Consider the following 20,823-nt stretch of genomic DNA (forward strand, 5'->3'; position numbering starts at 1 on the left):
TTTGGGTGTTCATTACTTTGATTCAGTGTTGTCTTTGATAGCCTGACTGTTGTGTGTTTTTTCCAGGCTTATGTCGGACAAGTGAGATATTTGGGGCTTCTGCACTAGTTGTGAACAATGTGCATTGTGTGAACGACAAGCAGTTTCAAGCCCTCAGTGTATCTGCTGAACAGTGGCTACCAGTCATTGAGGTGGGTGCAAGGTTCTATGTGTTTGCCCTCTTTTTGGTTTCATAGATAGAAATGAAAGAGTGGTTCCATACTGCAGACCTGTAGACATGGAAATGGGCTTGAGATGCAAGCCATCTGGTTATCCCTGCAACAGCATATGTGGAAACTTGCCTCTTCAAGGTGTAGTTACAAACATAGGAACATACAAAATAGGAGCAGAAGTAGGCCATTTGGTCCCTCGAGTTTACTACGCCAATCAATAAGATCATGGCTGATCTGTTTGTGTTTCGAATTCCATATTTCCATCTACCTCCGATAACCTTTGATTCCCTTGCCTAACAAGAATCTACTTACAAAAACAGAATTATCTGGAAAAACTCAGCAGGTCTGGCAGCATCGGCGGAGAAGAAAAGAGTTGACGTTTCGAGTCCTCATGACCCTTCAACAGAACTAGGTGAATCCAAGGAAGCGGTGAAATATAAGCTGGTTTAAGGTGTGGGGGGGGTGGTTTGGGTGGGGGGAGAGAAGTGGGGGGGTGGGTAGTGTGGTTGTAGGGACAAAAGCAGTGATAGAAGCAGATCATCAAAAGATGTCACAGACAACAGAACAAAGAACACATAGGTGTGGAAGTTGGTGATATTATCTAAACGAATGTGCTAATTAAGAATGGATGGTAGGGCATTCAAGGCATAGCTCTAGTGGGGGTGGGGGGAGCATAACAGATTTTTAAAAAATTTTTAAAAAATAATGGAAATAGGTGGGAAAAGGAAAATCTATATAATTTATTGGAAAAAAAAAGGCAGGGAGAAACAGAAAGGGGGTGGGGATGGGGGAGGGAGCTCACGACCTAAAGTTGTTGAATTCAATATTCAGTCAGGAAGGCTGTAAAGTGCCTAGTCGGAAGATGAGGTGTTGCTCCTCCAGTTTGCGTTGAGCTTCACTGGAACAATGCAGCAAGCCAAGGACAGACATGTGGGCAAGAGAGCAGGGTGGAGTGCTGAAATGGCAAACGACAGGGAGGTTTGGGTCATTCTTGCGGACAGACCGCAGGTGTTCTGCAAAGCAGTCGCCCAGTTTACGTTCGGTCTCTCCAATGTAGAGGAGACCACATTGGGAGCAACGAATGCAGTAGACTAAGTTGGGGGAAATGCAAGTGAAATGCTGCTTCACTTGAAAGGAGTGTTTGGGCCCTTGGACGGTGAGGAGAGAGGAAGTGAAGGGGCAGGTGTTACATCTTTTGCGTGGGCATGGGGTGGTGCCATAGGAGGGGGTTGAGGAGTAGGGGGTGATGGAGGAGTGGACCAGGGTGTCCCGGAGGGAACGATCCCTTCGGAATGCCGACGGTGGGGGGGGTGAAGGGAAGATGTGTTTGGTGATGGCATCATGCTGGAGTTGGCAGAAATGGCGGAGGATAATCCTTTGAACGCGGAGGCTGGTGGGGTGATAAGTGAGGACAAGGGGGACCCTATCATGTTTCTGGGAAGGAAGAGAAGGCGTGAGGGCGGATGCGCAGGAGATGGGCCGGACACGGTTGAGGGCCCTGTCAACGACCGTGGGTGGAAAACCTCGTTTAAGGAAGAAGGAGGACATGTCAGAGGAACTGTTTTTGAAGGTAGCATCATCGGAACAGATGCGACGGAGGCGAAGGAACTGAGAGAATGGGATGGAGTCCTTACAGGAAGCGGGGTGTGAGGAGCTGTAGTCGAGATAGCTGTGGGAGTCGGTGGGTTTGTAATGGATATTGGTGGACAGTCTGTCACCAGAGATTGAGACAGAGAGGTCAAGGAAGGGAAGGGAAGTGTCAGAGATGGTACACGTGAAAATAATTTTAAAACAGTGTCCCCTAGTTCTGGACTCACCCACAAGAGAAAACATCCTTTCCATGTCTACTTTGTCCATACCATTCAGGATATTATATACTTCAATCAAGTCACTCCTCACTCTTCTAAACTCTAGTTGAAGCAAGCCCAGTCTGTCTAGCCTTTCCTCAAAAGGCAACCCGCTCACTCCAGGTATCAATCTAGCCAACCTACCACTACAGGGATTCATAAGATCTGATCAACTCATGTAAGGTTTAGAAAATGCATATCTTGTCGACCAAGAAAGCTCAGAGAATATCCAAGTTACTCTATCAGGTTGAAATGGCACATTAATTGAGTAGAATCTCAAAGAAATGAGCCACATGGCTTCAACATTGTACCATGACAGAGGGCTGTTTAGGAATTTTAATGTAGAAGCTTTCAGTGAAAGGGAAGGCAACAGTTTGTATTGAGTCCAAGTAAGGGTTTGTGCTTAATATTTTAATCAAAATACCATGAATGCTGGAAATCTGAAATAAAAACTGAAAAGTGCTGGAAATACTCAGCGGGTCTGGCAGCATCTGTGATGAGAGAAACAGAGTTAAAGTTTCAGGTCCATAGCCTTTCATCAAAACTGGGTAACGGTAGAAATGTAATAAGTTTAAACAAGTAAATAAGAGGAGTGAGGAAAAGAACAAAAGGGATGGTCTTTGATAGGGTTGAGACCAGGACAGATTAAATGACACGAGGTTTCATCGTGTAAGGCCAAGGGAGTGATAACAGGACAAGTAAAGAAACAAAAGCTGTGTCTAGAGGAGGTGTGAATGGCAGGATCCTGAATGGCTGCCACCTGAAACAAAATGAAATGAGAGAAACGATAGAAAAAAAACAAACCAGCAAAGAAATGCAGAACAAAATGGAGGCAGAGGTTAAGATCTAAAATTGTTGAACTCAACATTGAGTTCACAAGGCTGTAAAATGCCCAGTTGAAACATGAGGCACAAGAGCTTGCATTGCGCTTCACTCGAACACTGCAGCGGCCAAGGACAGAATGGCCAAATTAGGGTAAAGGATTAAAATGACAGGTGATTGGAAGGTTGACGTCACGTTTGTAGACTGAGCTGAGGTGTTCCGCAAAGTGGTCTCCCAGCCTTTGTTTTGTCTCGCCAGTGTAGAGGAGACCACATTGTGAGCAGTGAATGCAGTACACTAAATTGAAAAGAATATAATCACTGTTTCACTTGGAAAGTGTGTTTGGGATCTTGAATGGGGAGAAAGGAGGCAAAAGAGCAAGTGTTGCATCTCCAGTACTTGCACGGGAAGGTGTTGTTGGAATGGGAGGGGGATGTTGGAGATGACTGAGAAGTGGACCAGGGTATCGTTGAGGAATGCTGAAAGAAGAGTGAAGGGTTGGTGTTTGGTGGTGGAATCATGCTGGAGATGGCAGATACAGGTTGTCCATTGAATACAGAGGTTGGTGGGGTGGAAGGTGAGAAAAAGGGAAATCCCTTTGTGGCTCTGGGAGGGGTGGGAAGAGGTGAGAACAGAGGTACGTGAAGTAGAACAGACACAGTTGGGGGCCCTGCCAACCACAGTGTGGAGGACATCCTCTACATCCCCTGAGGATATTTCCTCTTGTGGGAGAATCTGGAAATAGGGGCCACAGTATAAAAATAAGGGTTGCTCATTTAAGACAGAGATGAGGAGAAATTTTTCCCTTGAGGGTTGTGAGTCTTTGGAACTCTCTTCCTCAAAAGGCAGTGGAAGCAGAGACTTTGAATACTTTTAAGGCAGAGCTAGATAGATTCTTGATTAACAAGGGGGTGAAAGTTTATCAGGGGTAGGTAGGAATGTGGAGTGGAGGTTACAGTCAGATCAGCCATGGTCTTATTGAATGGCGGAGCAGGCTTGAGGGGTCAAGTGGCCTACTCCTGCTCCTAATTCATATGTTTATAACGTATATAATCCTTGGCAGGTTATTTTTCAATTGATCTTAATGTGACCACCTAATAATATAATACCTCAAGCTTTATTGAGCTTCATTATACTCTGATTGAAAATAGTGTCTGAATTATTTTTTGATTATATTCCAGGCTTTCTGAAAAAGCCAGTAAGTAAACCATCCAAAGAACTGACCTGGACAGCAAGATATATTGCTAGGGCTCTATTAGTGACCTTTAGTGTTTAAAATTAATGTTTACATTTAAATCTTTGTTGTTTACTTGTGGCATTTAAATAATTCTGGCACTCTGCCATCACCCACAAATATGAATCTTTAATGAATCAATTAATTGAACTTATATTTTTTTAAAAAGCAATAATATTGGCTTCCTGAAGTGATAGGGCTTGCATTATATTTCTTTTTTTTTAAACTGTGTGTGAGAGAGAGAGAAAATTTAGATGATCCTTTTAAGGTTTTGTTGTAGGATAAGTAGTTATATGATGGATTTATTTTAATAAAGGTTAGTAAAATCTTCCAGTGTGTAGTTTTTCAAGCACGCTATAGTAAGACTTCAGATATATTTACTGAATTCAATAAAGAGACCAGATAGATTTTAAGTAAAAGCCATGGGCATTGTGACTCCATATTGCTGCAACTTTATCTTGTAATTCTGGAATGTGCCATCTTGCATTTTGATTCCAAAAACAAGCGGTTAATTGCAGATAGGATGTTTTAGAAGTGCTTACTAAAGTTCTCTGTAGATCTGGTGAAGTGGAGGTGGGAATTACTGAAAATGCCATTCACCTCCACATTCTGTTTTTGCATCCATAACATACCTAGCTATTGATGTAGGCATTAAGGCATTCCTGACACTTACCAGTATCTCTTTCAGGAAACAGCAGACTGAACTGCTCACTCTGAGCCTAACTGTCAAACTTAAACACTGGTGCAATAGAGCTGACTGCTTTTGGAGTGTGAGTTGGCATTAATAATGCCTGAAGAGTAACCGGCAGGAGAGCAGTCAAACAATGTAAATCTGCTGCAGGGTGTGCTTTGTTTAGGCATTCATGTCTGGCAGCTGGTAAGAAGGTGGAGTTAGGTTTCTAAGAGCGTAGGATTATATCTGGTACAGGTCAATTAAAATGCTCTAGCTTTTGAGTTTACGTTAGAAAATGTTACCCAATAGAAGGGGGAGCTTCTTGTTTATCTGCAGTTTGCGAGCAATAGGCAGGTGCCTGAATGATTTTTATGTGCAGCATGTGATATAAACTGAGTAAGTGAATAAAGTAACACATAAACCAGAATTGAACTATTAAATAGAAATTTGAGTTTAGACAATGGGCAGAATCTGCTGATGGTAACATCCGCGAATGTTGAGACGTTTGCTGGTGTTGCGCTTTGGGATCCTGTAGAAGATCCGACCCATGCACATCGCTGTTGATCTCCTCCTTCACCTCGTTTCCACCCCACCACTCCCCCAGTGTGCTCATACTTCCCGATTCCTGGCTCTTATCCGCCTGAAGTCGCAAGATTCAGCATTGTTGAGGATGCAGGGCAAGGTTGGTGGTGAGTTTTGTCTGCTGAAAGTTAGTAATGCCAGAGTTGAAGGAGGGTGAGTATTGTTGGGGTCAAGGGGTGAGCATTGACAGGGTGTGGGAGGGGTGGTGAAGGTGAGCATTGTCGAGGGTTCAGGGGAGGGGGGTGAGCATTTTAGGGTGTGGGAGGGGGCTGAGCATTATTGGGGCTGGTGCAGGAGGGAGGGTGAGCATTGTTGGGGTTGTGGGGGAGGGGGAATGAGCATTGTCAGGGTTGTGGGGTATGGTGAGCATTGGGGAATGTGAGAGGGGAGTGAGCATTGTCAGGGTTGTAGGGTGGGGTGGGGTGAGCATTGTTGCAGTGCTGGAGGGAGGGTGAGCATTGTCGGGGTTGTAGGGGGTGGTGTGAGTCGTCAGGAGCAAGGGAAGGAGTGTGAGCATTGTCGGGTTGGATGAACAGTGTTGGGGTGTGAGGGCTGGGTGAATAGTGTCAAGACGATGCGGGGGGCTTGTGAGGAGGTAGGGTGAGCTGTGTTGGGAGTGACAGGTAGCTGTTCTTTATACTCCATGGGCTGAATTTTAATGGGAGGATGGGGTGTGTGGTGCGGATACATATTGCTAGACCCCGGAGGAAACGTCAGCTGACAACTGTCAGGGAAATAACCCCGACCTGCAGCAAAAATGTGCTGCCATTCAGCTTAAACAGGTGAGAGTCGGACTCTCTTCCCCACCCCTCCCACCCCTCACCACCCTCAGTGGGAGGAAGTCCCGTCCTTGAGAGCTGCCAGTCAGCCTGATTGCACTTTAGTGCCAGAGCTCAGTAGTGGCTGGTGCCAGTACTACAAGGAGGAGCATGAAGAAGAGTGATGCCAGCTGGGGACAGGTAAGTCCCTGGCTTTTAGGGAAGGAGGGATCCAAGAGCCCAGGGAGTGGGGATTAGAGGGGTGGGGGTGGGTTTTGGAGGTTAGGCAGCAAGGATCGAAGGGGTGGGTGGTGCCCCCGATGCGCACAGGGAACCCCACCCCAACCGAATAATGTGCGCCTTCTTTCTTCATGTCCTTTTTCAACTTGACCTGAAAGTTACCTGCTTACTCCTGCCATCACCCTCCACCCCCCACCCCTGCCTCTGCCTTTGCAGGTTTGTGCTGATGCCAAAGTGTCCCTTAAATTTTTTTACCAGGCATTTGTCACTCTGCTGTTGATTTCGGCTCCCAACCAACTAAAGTTTTATGGGGATAGCTCTGAGGGGGTGGGCTGGGCAACTCTCTTTTGACTTGCTGAAAAGACAACAACAGCAGGAGCCCATAAAATCCAGCTCCATTTTCTGGTAGTTTAATATAACTGACAAAGCCTTGGATCCCCTACAAATCATGCTGCTTTCCTGACTGACTAACAGCATGAGGACCACTTGATTTATTTATAGAGTTAAAATGGTGGTAAAAATTATTTTGCTTTCTAACAGCTAAAAAGTTACAAATAAATCTTTTTTTTTATTGAAATATAAAGAGATACTATTGGAAATCAATGTTATTTATTAATTTGTTTGTCATTAGCTTTAGTTTCTAAAATTCCAGCTGATTTCAAGCATTTTGATTGGGTGACTTTTTTAAGAGGACAAATCAGAAGAAAGGTTTGTGCACATAAATGGTTCCGCATCATTTAACTTCCCCTGTTTATAATGAGCAAAGCAGAAGGAAAGCTTCTGGTCTGTCACCTGGCCACCAGGAAATATCAACAAATTTGCCAGTGCCTTTTGTGTTTGTATTTTATGCTTTAAAACTGCTTTTTAGTTGCAACCAAGCACATTCCCCTGATGTGTTGTCAAATCCAGTGACTATAAATGAGGAAATATTTCACACAGCCCATAATCTCCATTCATAATATCAATCAAATCATAATGGAGGGAGATGTAAAAATTGTTTCTGTGAATTTAATTTCTTGGGGGACATGTGCGCGAGGGCTTGTAATGTTGGGGTATAAAAGTAGCCAATGCCCAGCCAGATATTTTGCTGTTTTACCAAGTTTAAGGATTGCACCTTTTTATCATCAACCTCACCTCTTACTAATTAATTTAAATCAAGGCTTATCCAGGGGCTGCAGTTTCCGTTCTCTGAAAGTCTCCTTAATCCATAAAAGCTTTAGTGTCAGCATTCCTTGATGAAGACTGGTAACCTACTGAGCGCCTGCAGTTTGGGGTCTCGTTGCAGATGTAGCATGACACTATAAAGTCAATTTAATAATGTGGGGTGAGTGACGTCGAAGAAATTTGAGCTGTGAAGTTGGTCACTCCATTGCTGAGTATTAACTTTCCAGCTACAGTGATGCCTGAGAGCTGCTGGGCTCTTCAGTTCTCAGTTGAACAGAACTTTCGACATGAGTCATTGTCTAGCTGAATTTAAGTTTACAACTTTTGCCACTATTGAGATCTATGTATTGGTTTATTGTTGGTGATTAAACAAAGAAAAAATGAATGCCAACAAAAATAGATGAATACATAAAGTACAAAGATACATAAGTACAAAACGGATCTACAGTCTTTTTTTTTTTGAAATCGTCATAAAAGTGACTCGAATCTATTGTTTCTTCCTCCCAAGCAAAAATAAGCCTGTCAAAAATATTTTAAAGTATAAAGAATTTAGGTGATCCTGTCTTCTGTTTATATTCCAGAATCCCTTCCAATATTATTTCCACCAGTTTTATTTCCACTATCTTTAAATCTGCCATACAGGGAAGATTCAGCAACAAGCAAGAAATTACACTTAATCATTCCCATGCAAATGCAGTTACAACAAAGTTGTGTTCCTGATTTTCATATTCTCACCATGTGTTTTACCAGTGGAAGGTTGATGCAAACTAACCATGACAAAGTTACATGCCAAGTGTCCATAGCCAAATTCAAAATAATAAACCTACGCAAGTGTTATTGATGACATTAAGCTACTAGAGGCACACAGTGAAATGTTGTCAATGCTTTGACATATTGACGCTAGATTGATTACAGAAAAACTCTAACAATGTACAAGCCAGCAGAGTGAATGGAACATACACTTAGCTGTTAAAAGGAATCGCATTTATAGAGTGCCTTCACAACCACAGGACATCCGAAAGTTTCTTTTGTAGTATGTAATACTTTTGAAGTGTAATGTAGGAAACGAAACAGCCAGTTTGCAAATTGCAAAGCCCTACAGACAGCAGTTTCATGATGGCCAGATCATCTTTTTTAGTGGCATTGATTAAGGGATAAACATTGACCAGAACGCTGAGGAGAATTCCTCTGCTCCTTTCAAAAAAAAAACGATGGGATCTTTTACATCTACCGGAGAGGGCAAGCAGCAAGGCCTTGGTTTAACGCCTCATTTGAAAATCAGGAGCGCTAAAGGTGCAGCATTCCCTCAATGGAGTGCCAGTCTAGCTTTTGTGCTCCAGTCTCTGGAGTGGGGCTTGAGCCTGTTACCATTTGATTCAGAAGCAAGCATGCCACCAACTGAGTTTAGTTAGTTTCATGAGCCAAAGGATATTGAACAAATCAATTCTGAACTTTGAAATTTGTGGTTCAGATTTGTGATTTGTTGGAGGGGCCAAAAGCCATGGTGACAGCATAACTCAAACTTCCTGTCTAACTGTTTTTGATTAAAGGTTATCAGAGGGACACAGGGACACTTTTATTTTTAGGTGATTTGTGAAAACAAAGATAAAGTATATTGGTAAAAACAAAAATAAAAACAAAAAAACTACGGATGCTGGAAATCCAAAACAAAAACAAAAACAGAATTACCTGGAAAAACTCAGCAGGTCTGGCAGCATCGGCGGAGAAGAAAAGAGTTGACGTTTCGAATCCTCATGACCCTTCGACAGAACTTGAGTTCGAGTCCAAGAAAGAGTTGCAATATAAGCTGGTTTAAGGTGTGTGTGTGGGGGGCGGAGAGAGAGAGGGAGAAGTGGATTGGGGGTGTGGTTGTAGGGACAAACAAGCAGTGATAGAAGCAGATCATCAAAAGATGTCAACAACAATAGAACAAAAGAACACATAGGTGTTAAAGTTGGTGATATTATCTAAACGAATGTGCTAATTAAGAATGGATGGCAGGGCACTCAAGGTATAGCTCTAGTGGGGGTGGGGAGAGCATAACAGATTTTTAAAAAATTTTTAAAAAATAATGGAAATGGGTGGGAAAAGGAAAATCTATATAATTTATTGGAAAAAAAAAGGCAGGGAGAAACAGAAGGGGGGTTGGGATGGGGGAGGGAGCTCACGACCTAAAGTTGTTGAATTCAATATTCAGTCAGGAAGGCTGTAAAGTGCCTAGTCGGAAGATAAGGTGTTGTTCCTCCAGTTTGCGTTGGGCTTCACTGGAACAATGCAGCAAGCCAAGGACAGACATGTGGGCAAGAGAGCAGGGTGGAGTGTTAAAATGGCAAGCGACAGGGAGGTTTGGGTCATTCTTGCGGACAGACCGCAGGTGTTCTGCAAAGTGGTCGCCCAGTTTACGTTTGGTCTCTCCAATGTAGAGGAGACCACATTAGGAGCAACAAATGCAGTAGACTAAGTTGGGGGAAATGCAAGTGAAATGCTGCTTCATTTGAAACGAGTGTTTGGGTCCTTGGACGGTGAGGAGAGAGGAAGTGAAGGGGCAGGTGTTGCATCTTTTGTGTGGGCATGGGGTGGTGCCATAGGAGGGGGTGGAGGAGTAGGGGGTGATGGAGGAGTGGACCAGGGTGTCCCGGAGGGAGCGATCCCTATGGAATGCCGATAGGGGGGGTGAAGGGAAGATGTGTTTGGTGGTGGCATCATGCTGGAGTTGGCAGAAATGGCGGAGGATGATCCTTTGAATGCGGAGGCTGGTGGGGTGATAAGTGAGGACAAGGGGGACCCTATCATGTTTCTGGGAGGGAGGAGAAGGCGTGAGGGCGGATGCGCGGGAGATGGGCGGGACACGGTTGAGGGCCCTGTCAACGACCGTGGGTGGAAAACCTCGTTTAAGGAAGAAGGAGGACATGTCAGAGGAACTGTTTTTGAAGGTAGCATCATCGGAACAGATGCGACGGAGGCGAAGGAACTGAGAGAATGGGATGGAGTCCTTACAGGAAGCGGGGTGTGAGGAGCTGTAGTCGAGATAGCTGTGGGAGTCGGTGGGTTTGTAATGGATATTGGTGGACAGTCTATCACCAGAGATTGAGACAGAGAGGTCAAGGAAGGGAAGCGAAGTGTCAGAGATGGACCACGTGAAAATGATGGAGGGGTGGAGATTGGAAGCAAAATTAATAAATTTTTCCAAGTCCCGACAAGAGCATGAAGCGGCACCGAAGTAATAATCGATGTACCGGAGAAAGAGTTGTGGAAGGGGGCCGGAGTAGGACTGGAACAAGGAATGTTCCACATACCCCACAAAGAGACAGGCATAGCTGGGGCCCATGTGGGTATCCATAGCCACACCTTTTATTTGGAGGAAGTGAGAGGAGTTGAAGGAGAAATTGTTCAGCGTGAGAACAAGTTCAGCCAGACGGAGGAGAGTAGTGGTGGATGGGGATTGTTCGGGCCTCTGTTCGAGGAAGAAGCCTCTGACACCTTACGTCACATCAACAATTTCCAGTTCCCTGGCCCCAACCGCTTCCTCTTCACCATGGACGTCCAATTCCTCTACACCTCCATTCCCCACCAGGATGGTCTGAGGGCCCTTAGCTTCTTCCTCGAACAGAGGCCCAAACAATCCCCATCCACCACTACTCTCCTCCGTCTGGCTGAACTTGTTCTCACGCTGAACAATTTCTCTTTCAACTCCTCTCACTTCCTCCAAATAAAAGGTGTGGCTATGGGTACCCGCATGGGCCCCAGCTATGCCTGTCTCTTTATGGGGTATGTGGAACATTCCTTGTTCCAGTCCTACTCCGGCCCCCTTCCACAACTCTTTCTTCGGTACATCGATGATTACTTCGGTGCCGCTTCATGCTCTCGTCGGGACTTGGAAAAATTTATTAATTTTGCTTCCAATCTCCACCCCTCCATCATTTTCATGTGGTCCATCTCTGACACTTCCCTTCACTTCCTTGACCTCTCTGTCTCAATCTCTGGTGATAGACTGTCCACCAATATCCATTACAAACCCACCGACTCCCACAGCTATCTCGACTACAGCTCCTCACACCCCGCTTCCTGTAAGGACTCCATCCCATTCTCTCAGTTCCTTCGCCTCCGTCGCATCTGTTCCGATGATGCTACCTTCAAAAACAGTTCCTCTGACATGTCCTCCTTCTTCCTTAAACGAGGTTTTCCACCCACGGTCGTTGACAGGGCCCTCAACCGTGTCCGGCCCATCTCCCGCGCATCCGCCCTCACGCCTTCTCCTCCCTCCCAGAAACATGATAGGGTCCCCCTTGTCCTCACTTATCACCCCACCAGCCTCCGCATTCAATGGATCATCCTCCGCCAACTCCAGCATGATGCCACCACCAAGCACATCTTCCCTTCACCCCCGCTATCGGCATTCCGTAGGGATCGCTCCCTCTGGGACACCCTGGTCCACTCCTCCATCACCCCCTACTCCTCAACCCCCTCCTATGGCACCACCCCATGCCCACGCAAAAGATGCAACACCTGCCCCTTCACTTCCTCTCTCCTCACCGTCCAAGGACCCAAACACTCCTTTCAAGTGAAGCAGCATTTCACTTACATTTCCCCCAACTTAGTCTACTGCATTCGTTGCTCCCAATTTGGTCTCCTCTACATTGGAGAGACCAAACGTAAACTGGGCGACCACTTTGCAGAACACCTGCGGTCTGTCAGCAAGAATGACCCAAACCTCCCTGTCGCTTGCCATTTTAACACTCCACCCTGCTCTCTTGCCCACATGTCTGTCTTTGGCTTGCTGCATTGTTCCAGTGAAGCCCAACGCAAACTGGAGGAACAACACCTCATCTTCCGACTAGGCACTTTACAGCCTTCCAGACTGAATATTGAATTCAACAACTTTAGGTCTTGAGCTCCCACCTCCATCCCCACCCCCTTTCTGTTTCTTCCCCCTTCCTTTTGTTTTTTCCAATAAATTATATAGATTTTTCTTTTCCCACCTATTTCCATTATTTTTAAATATTTTTAAATCTTTTATGCTCTCCCCACCCCCACTAGAGCTATACCTTGAGTGCCCTGCCATCCATTCTTAATTAGCACATTCGTTTAGATAATATCACCAACTTTAACACCTATGTGTTCTTTTGTTCTATTGTTGTTGACATCTTTTGATGATCTGCTTCTATCACTGCTTGTTTGTCCCTACAACCACACCCCCCCCACTCCACTTCTCTCTCTCTCTCTCTCTCTCCGCCCCCCACACACACACCTTAAACCAGCTTATATTTCAACTCCTTCTTGGACTCGAACTCAAGTTCTGTCGAAGGGTCATGAGGACTCGAAACGTCAACTCTTTTCTTCTCCGCCGATGCTGCCAGACCTGCTGAGTTTTTCCAGGTAATTCTGTTTTTGTTTTTGTTGTAAACTATGTTGGGATGCTTAACAGTTAAATGTGTGTACAGCCTGGATAGGAGTGGATGGTGGGGGTGGGGGTGGGGTGGCAAAGGTTTGCACCAACTATTCTCCTAACCCAACGCAGCATTGCCGACCTCTGTAATGGGAATTAGCCAGGTTACCAGGCACTTGCTCACCGAGAGGGCTAGAAAAGGAGGGGAAGTCAGCCTCGCACCCTATTTCACAGCTTTGTTGGTGCAGGCCAGGCACACACACAGCTGCAAGTGGTGCACGGTCCTGAGGAAATCTGAAGACTGGGATAAAAGAAAATTGTTATAGCAAATTATATTTATATTGCGCCTTTACCTTGGCAAAACATCCCAGGTTACTTCACAGGACCAAACAAAAGATATGGCACCGAGTGACATAAAGAGATATTAGGACAGGGATCAAAGACAGAGGTTTTAAGGAATGTCTTCGAGGAGGAAAGAGGTGGAGAAATTTGGGGAGGGAATTCCAGATCTTGGGGCCTAAGCAGCTGAAAACCTGGCTGCCAATGGTGGAATAATTAACATTGGGGATGCGCGAGAGACCAGAATTAGAGGAGTGCAGTTATCTTTTTTAATCAGAAAAAATAATTTAACCCTGCAACAAAAAAAAAATTGTTATTCAGCACAGGTCCTGAAAGGATGAGACTGTTCCTTAAACAGGAAAACAGAAGCCTCAATGTAAAATTGTAAACGTATATACTCATTTTATGACGATCATTCAGCCTCCCAGATATGGAGGCGATGAATGTACTTACATACTAAAGGCAAGGGGATGACTCAATGGTATCACCAGATGGTTGGTTCACTGATTACTTATCTTTAAGCTAAAATAAATCCTCCGAGGTACCCATTCTACGTGCACTGAATATATGCCATGTACTTTCATAAAGATGGCTAGATCTCAACAGCTTCAGAGTTTGTGAGCAATCATGATAACCAGATGGGTGGAAATAGCTGATTTTGCATAGCAAGGCATTCAATTGCTGATCTTAGAATTTACTGATATTCCACATGGAAATTCTGCGATGTTGGACTGCTTTTTCTTTGCATTTTTCAGTGATCCAGCTTCAAGGAAGCACTAGCAGAAACTGGGAGCTGTTGATTTGAGGGACATGGGGATCAAGTTAAAAGGAGGTGAAACTTAGAGTAGTTCCTCACTGAAAAGTGAGGGAGGGGGAGCAAATGATATTAAAATTGCAATAAAATTACTTTGTTTCCTGCTTATCTTCAATCTCTTCATTTTACAGGTGAGACCTGCTCAGTTGGTTGAGTATCTGCAGCAAAAGAAAACTGAAGGGCACACAATCATTGGAGTGGAACAGACAGCGAACAGCCATAATCTTGCACAGTATAGCTTCCCAGAAAAAACATTGCTGTTGCTAGGGTGAGTTACTTGCTAAAAATAGTCTTGGCAGCAGGTCCCTCAAACGTGCTTCAAGGAGCTATGTTTTTGAACTGATAACTAGTTGAACTTAACAGAAATTATTGAATGTGGCCTTCTTTCATGTACCTGTGACTCAATAACAAAGGTAGGGCATAAAAGATAATTAAGCTGCATTTTTACACGTTCTCAGATGAAAGGGATGTTTTATTCTCGGTGCAGTTTTGTCTATCTAAAAGCAGCCCAGTGCACCTCAATCATACTTCTTCGTGCCGATTTCAACTAAGTGATAATTTTTTCTTTGGCTCATTGGATATAGAACCAACAAAAGACAAAGTAGAAATCCCAAAAATCTCCAAGTTAGAATGGGACTGAGATAAGCCAAGTACTACTACTACTACTATTATAAGTTTAAGGGGTGCTTTGTTTGCAGCAGAATGTGTCTCTGGCTCAAACATGCATCAGAAGGGGCATGGGGGAGGTTGGGGCGGAACTCAGGCTAGGAGATTCTTCCTCCCTCTGGGATCTGCCGAGCAGCCGGTATGTTGGCAGAAACAAAGCGTTGCATCCAGCTGGCCAGCAGATGTGAAAACTCTTGGGTGTCTAGCTTAGGGGTCTGACCTGGATCCCCAAAAGAAGGGCAGTGCTACTTCTTTGTGAGAAAGATGGAATCTATTGATGCACAATACTTGCAGGGTTGGTGGCAGAGTTTCCTGGTTCTATGGCTAGGATTGAAACCCTGCAGATTTCTAATGCTAGAATGCTAAAGATATTTTTTTTTTTTGGCCTTGCACTTGTCTTTTTCCACCGCCTTCCAACCCAGCATCACCACAACTAGTGCTGCCAATAATAAAATATTTGCAGAGACATAGTTTGTTAGGGGTGCCCCCACAAGTGACTTTTCAAATTTGTGGCTGAACTGGATGCAGGTCAGCAACATTTCAGGTTTATTCCCCATTCCATGCTGAGTTAGTCAATCTCAGCTACTTGAAGGCAGGGACTCTGAAATAGACTGCTCAGTGCTTTTAACCACGGGGCCTCATTCTTCATCACAATTGGGCTTCCACATGTGAAATTTGGATTAAGATGAGATTAGGTTCAACTGTGATACCTCTTTTCTTTCTCATACTATCTAAAAGCCTGCATACATTCACCTGAGGCACACACCAGAAAAATGTCCACTTGGGTAAGAAAATGGTCCAGATTTTCCTGGGGCCTTGCACTGGTGTTTCTACATCGGAGTCCTTTGAACAGCACAAAAGAAAGAGGAAATTATGGAATAAGTGACTTAATGCCATTAGTTACATATTTAGTTGTACGACCCTTGTGTATTGCTGAAAAAAGAGACATGTCTAAGCTTTTCACCTTGCACTCATCAGGACACTTCGCATGAATACCCATATAAGGGGAAAACAACAATTTATACAGTATGTGAAGAGAGTGCAAAACGAAAAGCTTCAACATGTCTCTTTTTTTCAGCAGGATCCATATTTTTCTGAGACTTCTGCACCACTCTGAAAACAGTTGGACAGTAATTATCATAGCTCCTGTCGTACTGAAACCTGATTTTTCTGCATTTAAGTAAGCTGCCACTTAGACGGTGTGATTTTATTGTCCTAAGGCTGAGTTTAATTCCCAATTAAAAATGTATTACTGTTAGAAGGATTGAACAAATAAGATATTTTGAGTATTTACTTCCTGCACCTGGGGGAGTCTGATTCACTGCTCTTTGGCTGCGATGTACTCTTAAGTAAAAAGCCGGCAAAATCCGGAACAAGTTAGCAACAGCGAGATCAGTGCACTAGGCAGGGATATTTATATTGTATTATGTCAGCAATTGTTCACCGTTGCAGGGACATCTGGGCTGTTAGAGTCTGACAGGCACCGACAGTGCTGGCACTACCACTAGGCGCTCGCCTAGGGCGACAAGATTTGGGAGAGGGGCGACAAAAACTGCTTGCTTTTTGAAACCCAGCATTTTAAACAAACCAGTCCCATAATTCGTCATCATTAACTAAGGGAGAAAGAAAATCTCAACTGCCATTATCACGAGGCATTACCAAACAGTGACATCACATCCAGCGCGCCACAGCCCAATCAAATTCAAACCACCTTCAACGGGGGAAAGAAAAAGCCAGCAGGACTTTTTTAAGGTTTACCGCAAATGTTCTCACGTTGTTTCTATTAATAATTGTGACTGGAAGTTAAACAGCAGAGCTTTAGCCCACAGCCCGCTCGTTGCTCACGTGTGTTCACACAGCAGGCAGTTTGAGTTCCCAATATGGAAACAGTGAATACCCATATTAACATGCTCTCTAAGCCCAACTCTGTGTTCTGCATAGGTGCCGCTCCTATGGATTAACAGTTCATCAGGGAAGTTGCTGCCTTCAGTTTTGGCTGAGGGAGAAATAGTTGATGAGGAAAAGTGTCATTGGGAAAGCTAAGACCTACACAATACTTTCTGCGAATGATGACTGTAACAGCACATTGACATACAGCAGTTTGCTGGCCCAGCATTGTACAATCGGGTCAGAGGTTAAGACAGCCTCTTGTGCACATCCTGATGGATAGCTACAGAGAAAGGCTAGCAAAGACCCAGACCCAATCACCAATCCAACAAAATGCAATGTTGCATCAAAGTCCTTCAGGCAATAGGAAAAATACATATTTTCACAAAAATGTGTACTCGTTTTAGCTTGCTTCACAACTCACATAATTTTCAAATTATTTAAGCTTCATTCCTCTGCCCAGCAGAAAATATGATAATTGGATTTTTGCCAGAGATTCAGCACGTGTTTGGCTGAAATAATCCTGGTACCTTCAGAGGACAAAAAATTTTCTTTTAGCAGAAATTATCAGAGCATATACCAGTTCCAGTGGATTGTCAGTTGCCATGTCTTATTTTCACATCCGTAACTATTTTGAATCAAGCCATTAACCCCTTCCTCATTTTATTTTGTACATAACGAATAGTTTTTTTATTAGTAACTTGCTGCCAACTAGTCTTCAGAATACTGTGGTACCCTTGATTCTGTATGCCCTGGAGTAAGAAATCAGCTCCACTGTTCCCTCACCTACTTCACATTCTTTGTATCTTTGTCCCATGCAATAGTAGGAAAAGTATAATTTTTTAAAAACTATGGGTATGATAAACTGGAAAATAGCATCCGCAGTAGCCTTTAACTTGCTCTTGGCTCTTATTTAGAAATTGCACACTGCACACTGTGTAGATATTACTGGCTTGGTTTCATCTTTGTTTGTCTTCGGTTACACAATTTCAGATTCTAGCCAGGCATTACAGACCAGATAAAATTGGTTGTTTCATGTGTGTGCATCATCAGTATGTATTAAACTCCCTGTATATATTGGGAAATACTCACCTCAACAGTCGTATCCTGGAAAATCGAAGATAGGCCATTAATCCTTTCAAGTGATTACTATTTAGAAATATAGTAATCTGGCCTTCTTCACTGAACTAATTGCAGTGCATAGTACCGTTGATTCACAATGTAAATAACCTGTGAATTTAGTTGAAAACCCAACTTGATAAAGTGACCTTGGTTGGAGTAATGTATTAACATTATAGTCAAAAGAATTAGTTCAACGAGATTTCATTCAGTCACAAAGTCATTCATTCTAACGAAATAGAGTATGGACAGTGGTAAGAGTTCTTTGTATGTGTGTGTCTATTTCTGTCTCTGAATGATGCTATTGCCTGCCGGTGTTTTGAAAGTGATTTAACGTTGTTTTATACATTGCAAAGTACAGCAAAAGAGAGTGCACTACAAATAACACTTGTCAAACTCGCACGCTGCGTAAAGGTAATGTGAATGAAGCTTGCTGTCCATGGCTGCCAAGTTGATTAGGTTTACTAACTGGAAGCGGATCATATTTAAACACAAAAGGGAATGGCTAGAGAGTTTAATAAAAAGAGTGGGTTAAATAAGCACCATTTCGAAATTAAACTATTTTTAACCAAGAAGCTTTTATTTCTATAAAGTACAGGCTGCCAGAAACTGTGACTGGTTTGAATAGGTAAATGGGAAGGAGAGGTGCTTGTTAGAGAACTGTGCAGGTACATGTTAAGCTACAGGGGCAGGGAGCTTGCCCTAGCATAATTTCTACCCCCTCATGATGAGAAAAGATTTGCAGGAGTCTGGGGGAAAGAGAGGGGCGTGGGACTAACTGAGTAGCTCTTACAGAAAGTTGACATGGAGACAATGGTTTAAATGGCCTCCATCTATGCAGTAACCTTTCTATTAGACTGATCACAAATGCTAAACTTCACCAGAAACAAATATCCTGCAGCTTGTTTGCAAATCATTTTAGAAAGACACAAATGAATATTTGCATACATTACACACCGAGTGTGGCATTTTTGGCATTTTCTTCAGCTGACCCTTTACCTCTAAGGCTGGTGGGGAGGTGGTGCAGGTAATAACTTGAAGCCCAGGCTTTTGAAAGAGGTTGAGGCCTACAAGTGGAAAACGCTTGAATATGTCACTCCCAGACACAAAATAAATTACTCTAATTTAGTTTAATCATTTTATTATGAAATTTATAAATTTTAACACATTACTCATACTTCAAATATTGTTTTAAACACTTGTCAGGAAGTTGAAGGGAAAAAATGGTGGTCGGTTTGTTTTACAGAGATGTTCTTTCTCTCACTGCCTCACATGTACACGCAACCCTCTTTTAATTGGTGGGAACAATTATACAACTTAATTCAGAAACAATGGTCTAAATTTAATGTAGGTGACACAAGTTCACTCCACAGGTGGGAAACCAGTGTCACCTCTCCCAAGGGGTACCCGACGCTATTTAAGTGCAATCAGTCACTCAAGAGGGTGGCTTCAGGGCTCCCACCGAATTGAATCCCCAAGAGAGCAGAAATCTAATCCCAGAGGGCAGCCAGCAAATTTAGAGGCTGGCGCCACTATATTATGTGTAACAGGCCCGGGAGCAGTGGCTGCTGCTGGTAATTCAGTGATGCCTTCACCAGGGAACATTACTAAATCCCTGGATACAGGGGCGAGTGTGGGTGGGCTGGGGGTCATGGGGAGCTGGTCACCAAAGGGAAGGGAGATTGGATGCAAGGGCAGGGGACTGCTCCCAGCGCACTACAATCCCCCCCCCCCCCCCCCCCCCCCCCCCCCCAACTTCCCAATGCCAGGCATGGCACTAAGTGCCTTGGAAAGAGGGATACTTCCCCCAGCCCCAGGAGATCATTGGAAAACCTGAGAGGACTTCCTGGGCAGCCTTCAGGAGGCTCAGGTAACCTGCAAGTTTGGGAGAATCCCTGAGATACCAGTAAATCCCAGTGGCAGTAATGACCTTAAAGAGGCTCAATACTGAGCCTAATTAGCCAGCGGGTGAGTTCACCGCATTGGCCCGTTCCCACTGACTAAATGGAGGTCAGTTTTCACACTGGGAGGAATGGCCACACAACCTCCCCCGTTATTATGCGGCCCACTCACCACTTAGCCTGGGGATGGGGGGCAGTGGGGTGGTGTGTGCTCCATAAAACCCTGGCCACTGTTTTAACTCCTAGCATTGAGCTTATTTGGCTGAAAAAGCAGATCCTTCATTACAATCAAAGCTGGAAATCTAAAAAAAAACTGGAAATACTGGGAATGTTCAGTCGTGACATTCCCCATTGACTGCATGTGTGCACTGCCGAGCAGCCATACAGGCTGCTGGTAAGTTCTTTGTTTTAAGGGGGCATTGCTCAGTAGATGAGGTAGCATCAGCGGTCAATGTTCTGATGAAAGGTTGGAGTTTTAACCCACATAGTAACCAGTGGCAGGCTGATCCATTGTTGGGGGCATCAAACAAAGCCCAGCCATGTACACATGCTTCCAGCAGGATTACTGTCAATACTGATAAACAGCTGAATCCTGCCTGATATTTCCTCCACCTATTAAGATCAGTTGGAAAGCTGCTCCCATTGTGCCTCTGGGATCAGCCAACTGGGCATAATCTAACCCTTAGCATGTCCTAGTCAGTGTTGTTCAGCTACTCAGTTCCTTAACCAGCTGAGCTACTGAGGGAGCCCAAAGCATTCAATTGTTTGATAACTATGATGTGGAAAACCTGTTCTCTCGGCGCAACTTGCTGGTTTTATAATTCATGTTCAACTAACGACTCTGATTTATGAAATGGGGTGCTACTACTTATACTGTTAGATACAGTTTTATCATAACTTAGTGGTGTGTTTTCGGAGTTACAGTGAGCTCCTTACACTTCGTGCTTTAAAAAACTTGAATTGTCCAATAATTTTAACTAAGTGATATAAATAACACGCAAAATGGGAACTCCACGCAAAATATTTAAATTGCAAGGTAAGTTGCATTAAGCAATTTTGAATTAAAGTAGCTTAATCCATAATTAAAAAGCCCCCTTTTTGTTTGTGTGACATTTTCAATGTTTTATGGAGCCCAACAACTAAAAAACAAATTAAGAACATTCAATTTATTGAAAGTTT

General features: G+C 43.9%; 1 protein-coding gene across 2 annotated transcripts in view; it reads left to right on the forward strand.

The window, feature by feature from the left end:
• The window catches only part of tarbp1 (TAR (HIV-1) RNA binding protein 1), a 196,024-nt gene that overhangs the window by 139,686 nt on the left and 35,515 nt on the right, over nucleotides 1-20,823 (forward strand). Inside the window, exons 28-29 of one of the 2 annotated variants that reach the window (XM_041212278.1) lie at nucleotides 67-191; nucleotides 14,203-14,339. In XM_041212278.1, the coding sequence (XP_041068212.1) occupies nucleotides 67-191; nucleotides 14,203-14,339 (262 nt within the window). Of the gene's footprint in view, nucleotides 1-66; nucleotides 192-14,202; nucleotides 14,340-20,823 lie in introns of those variants that run through there. The other variant, XM_041212283.1, reaches the window with a different exon arrangement.

This window comes from Carcharodon carcharias, chromosome 2 (genome assembly GCF_017639515.1).
Source record: "Carcharodon carcharias isolate sCarCar2 chromosome 2, sCarCar2.pri, whole genome shotgun sequence".
Taxonomy (NCBI): domain Eukaryota; kingdom Metazoa; phylum Chordata; class Chondrichthyes; order Lamniformes; family Lamnidae; genus Carcharodon; species Carcharodon carcharias.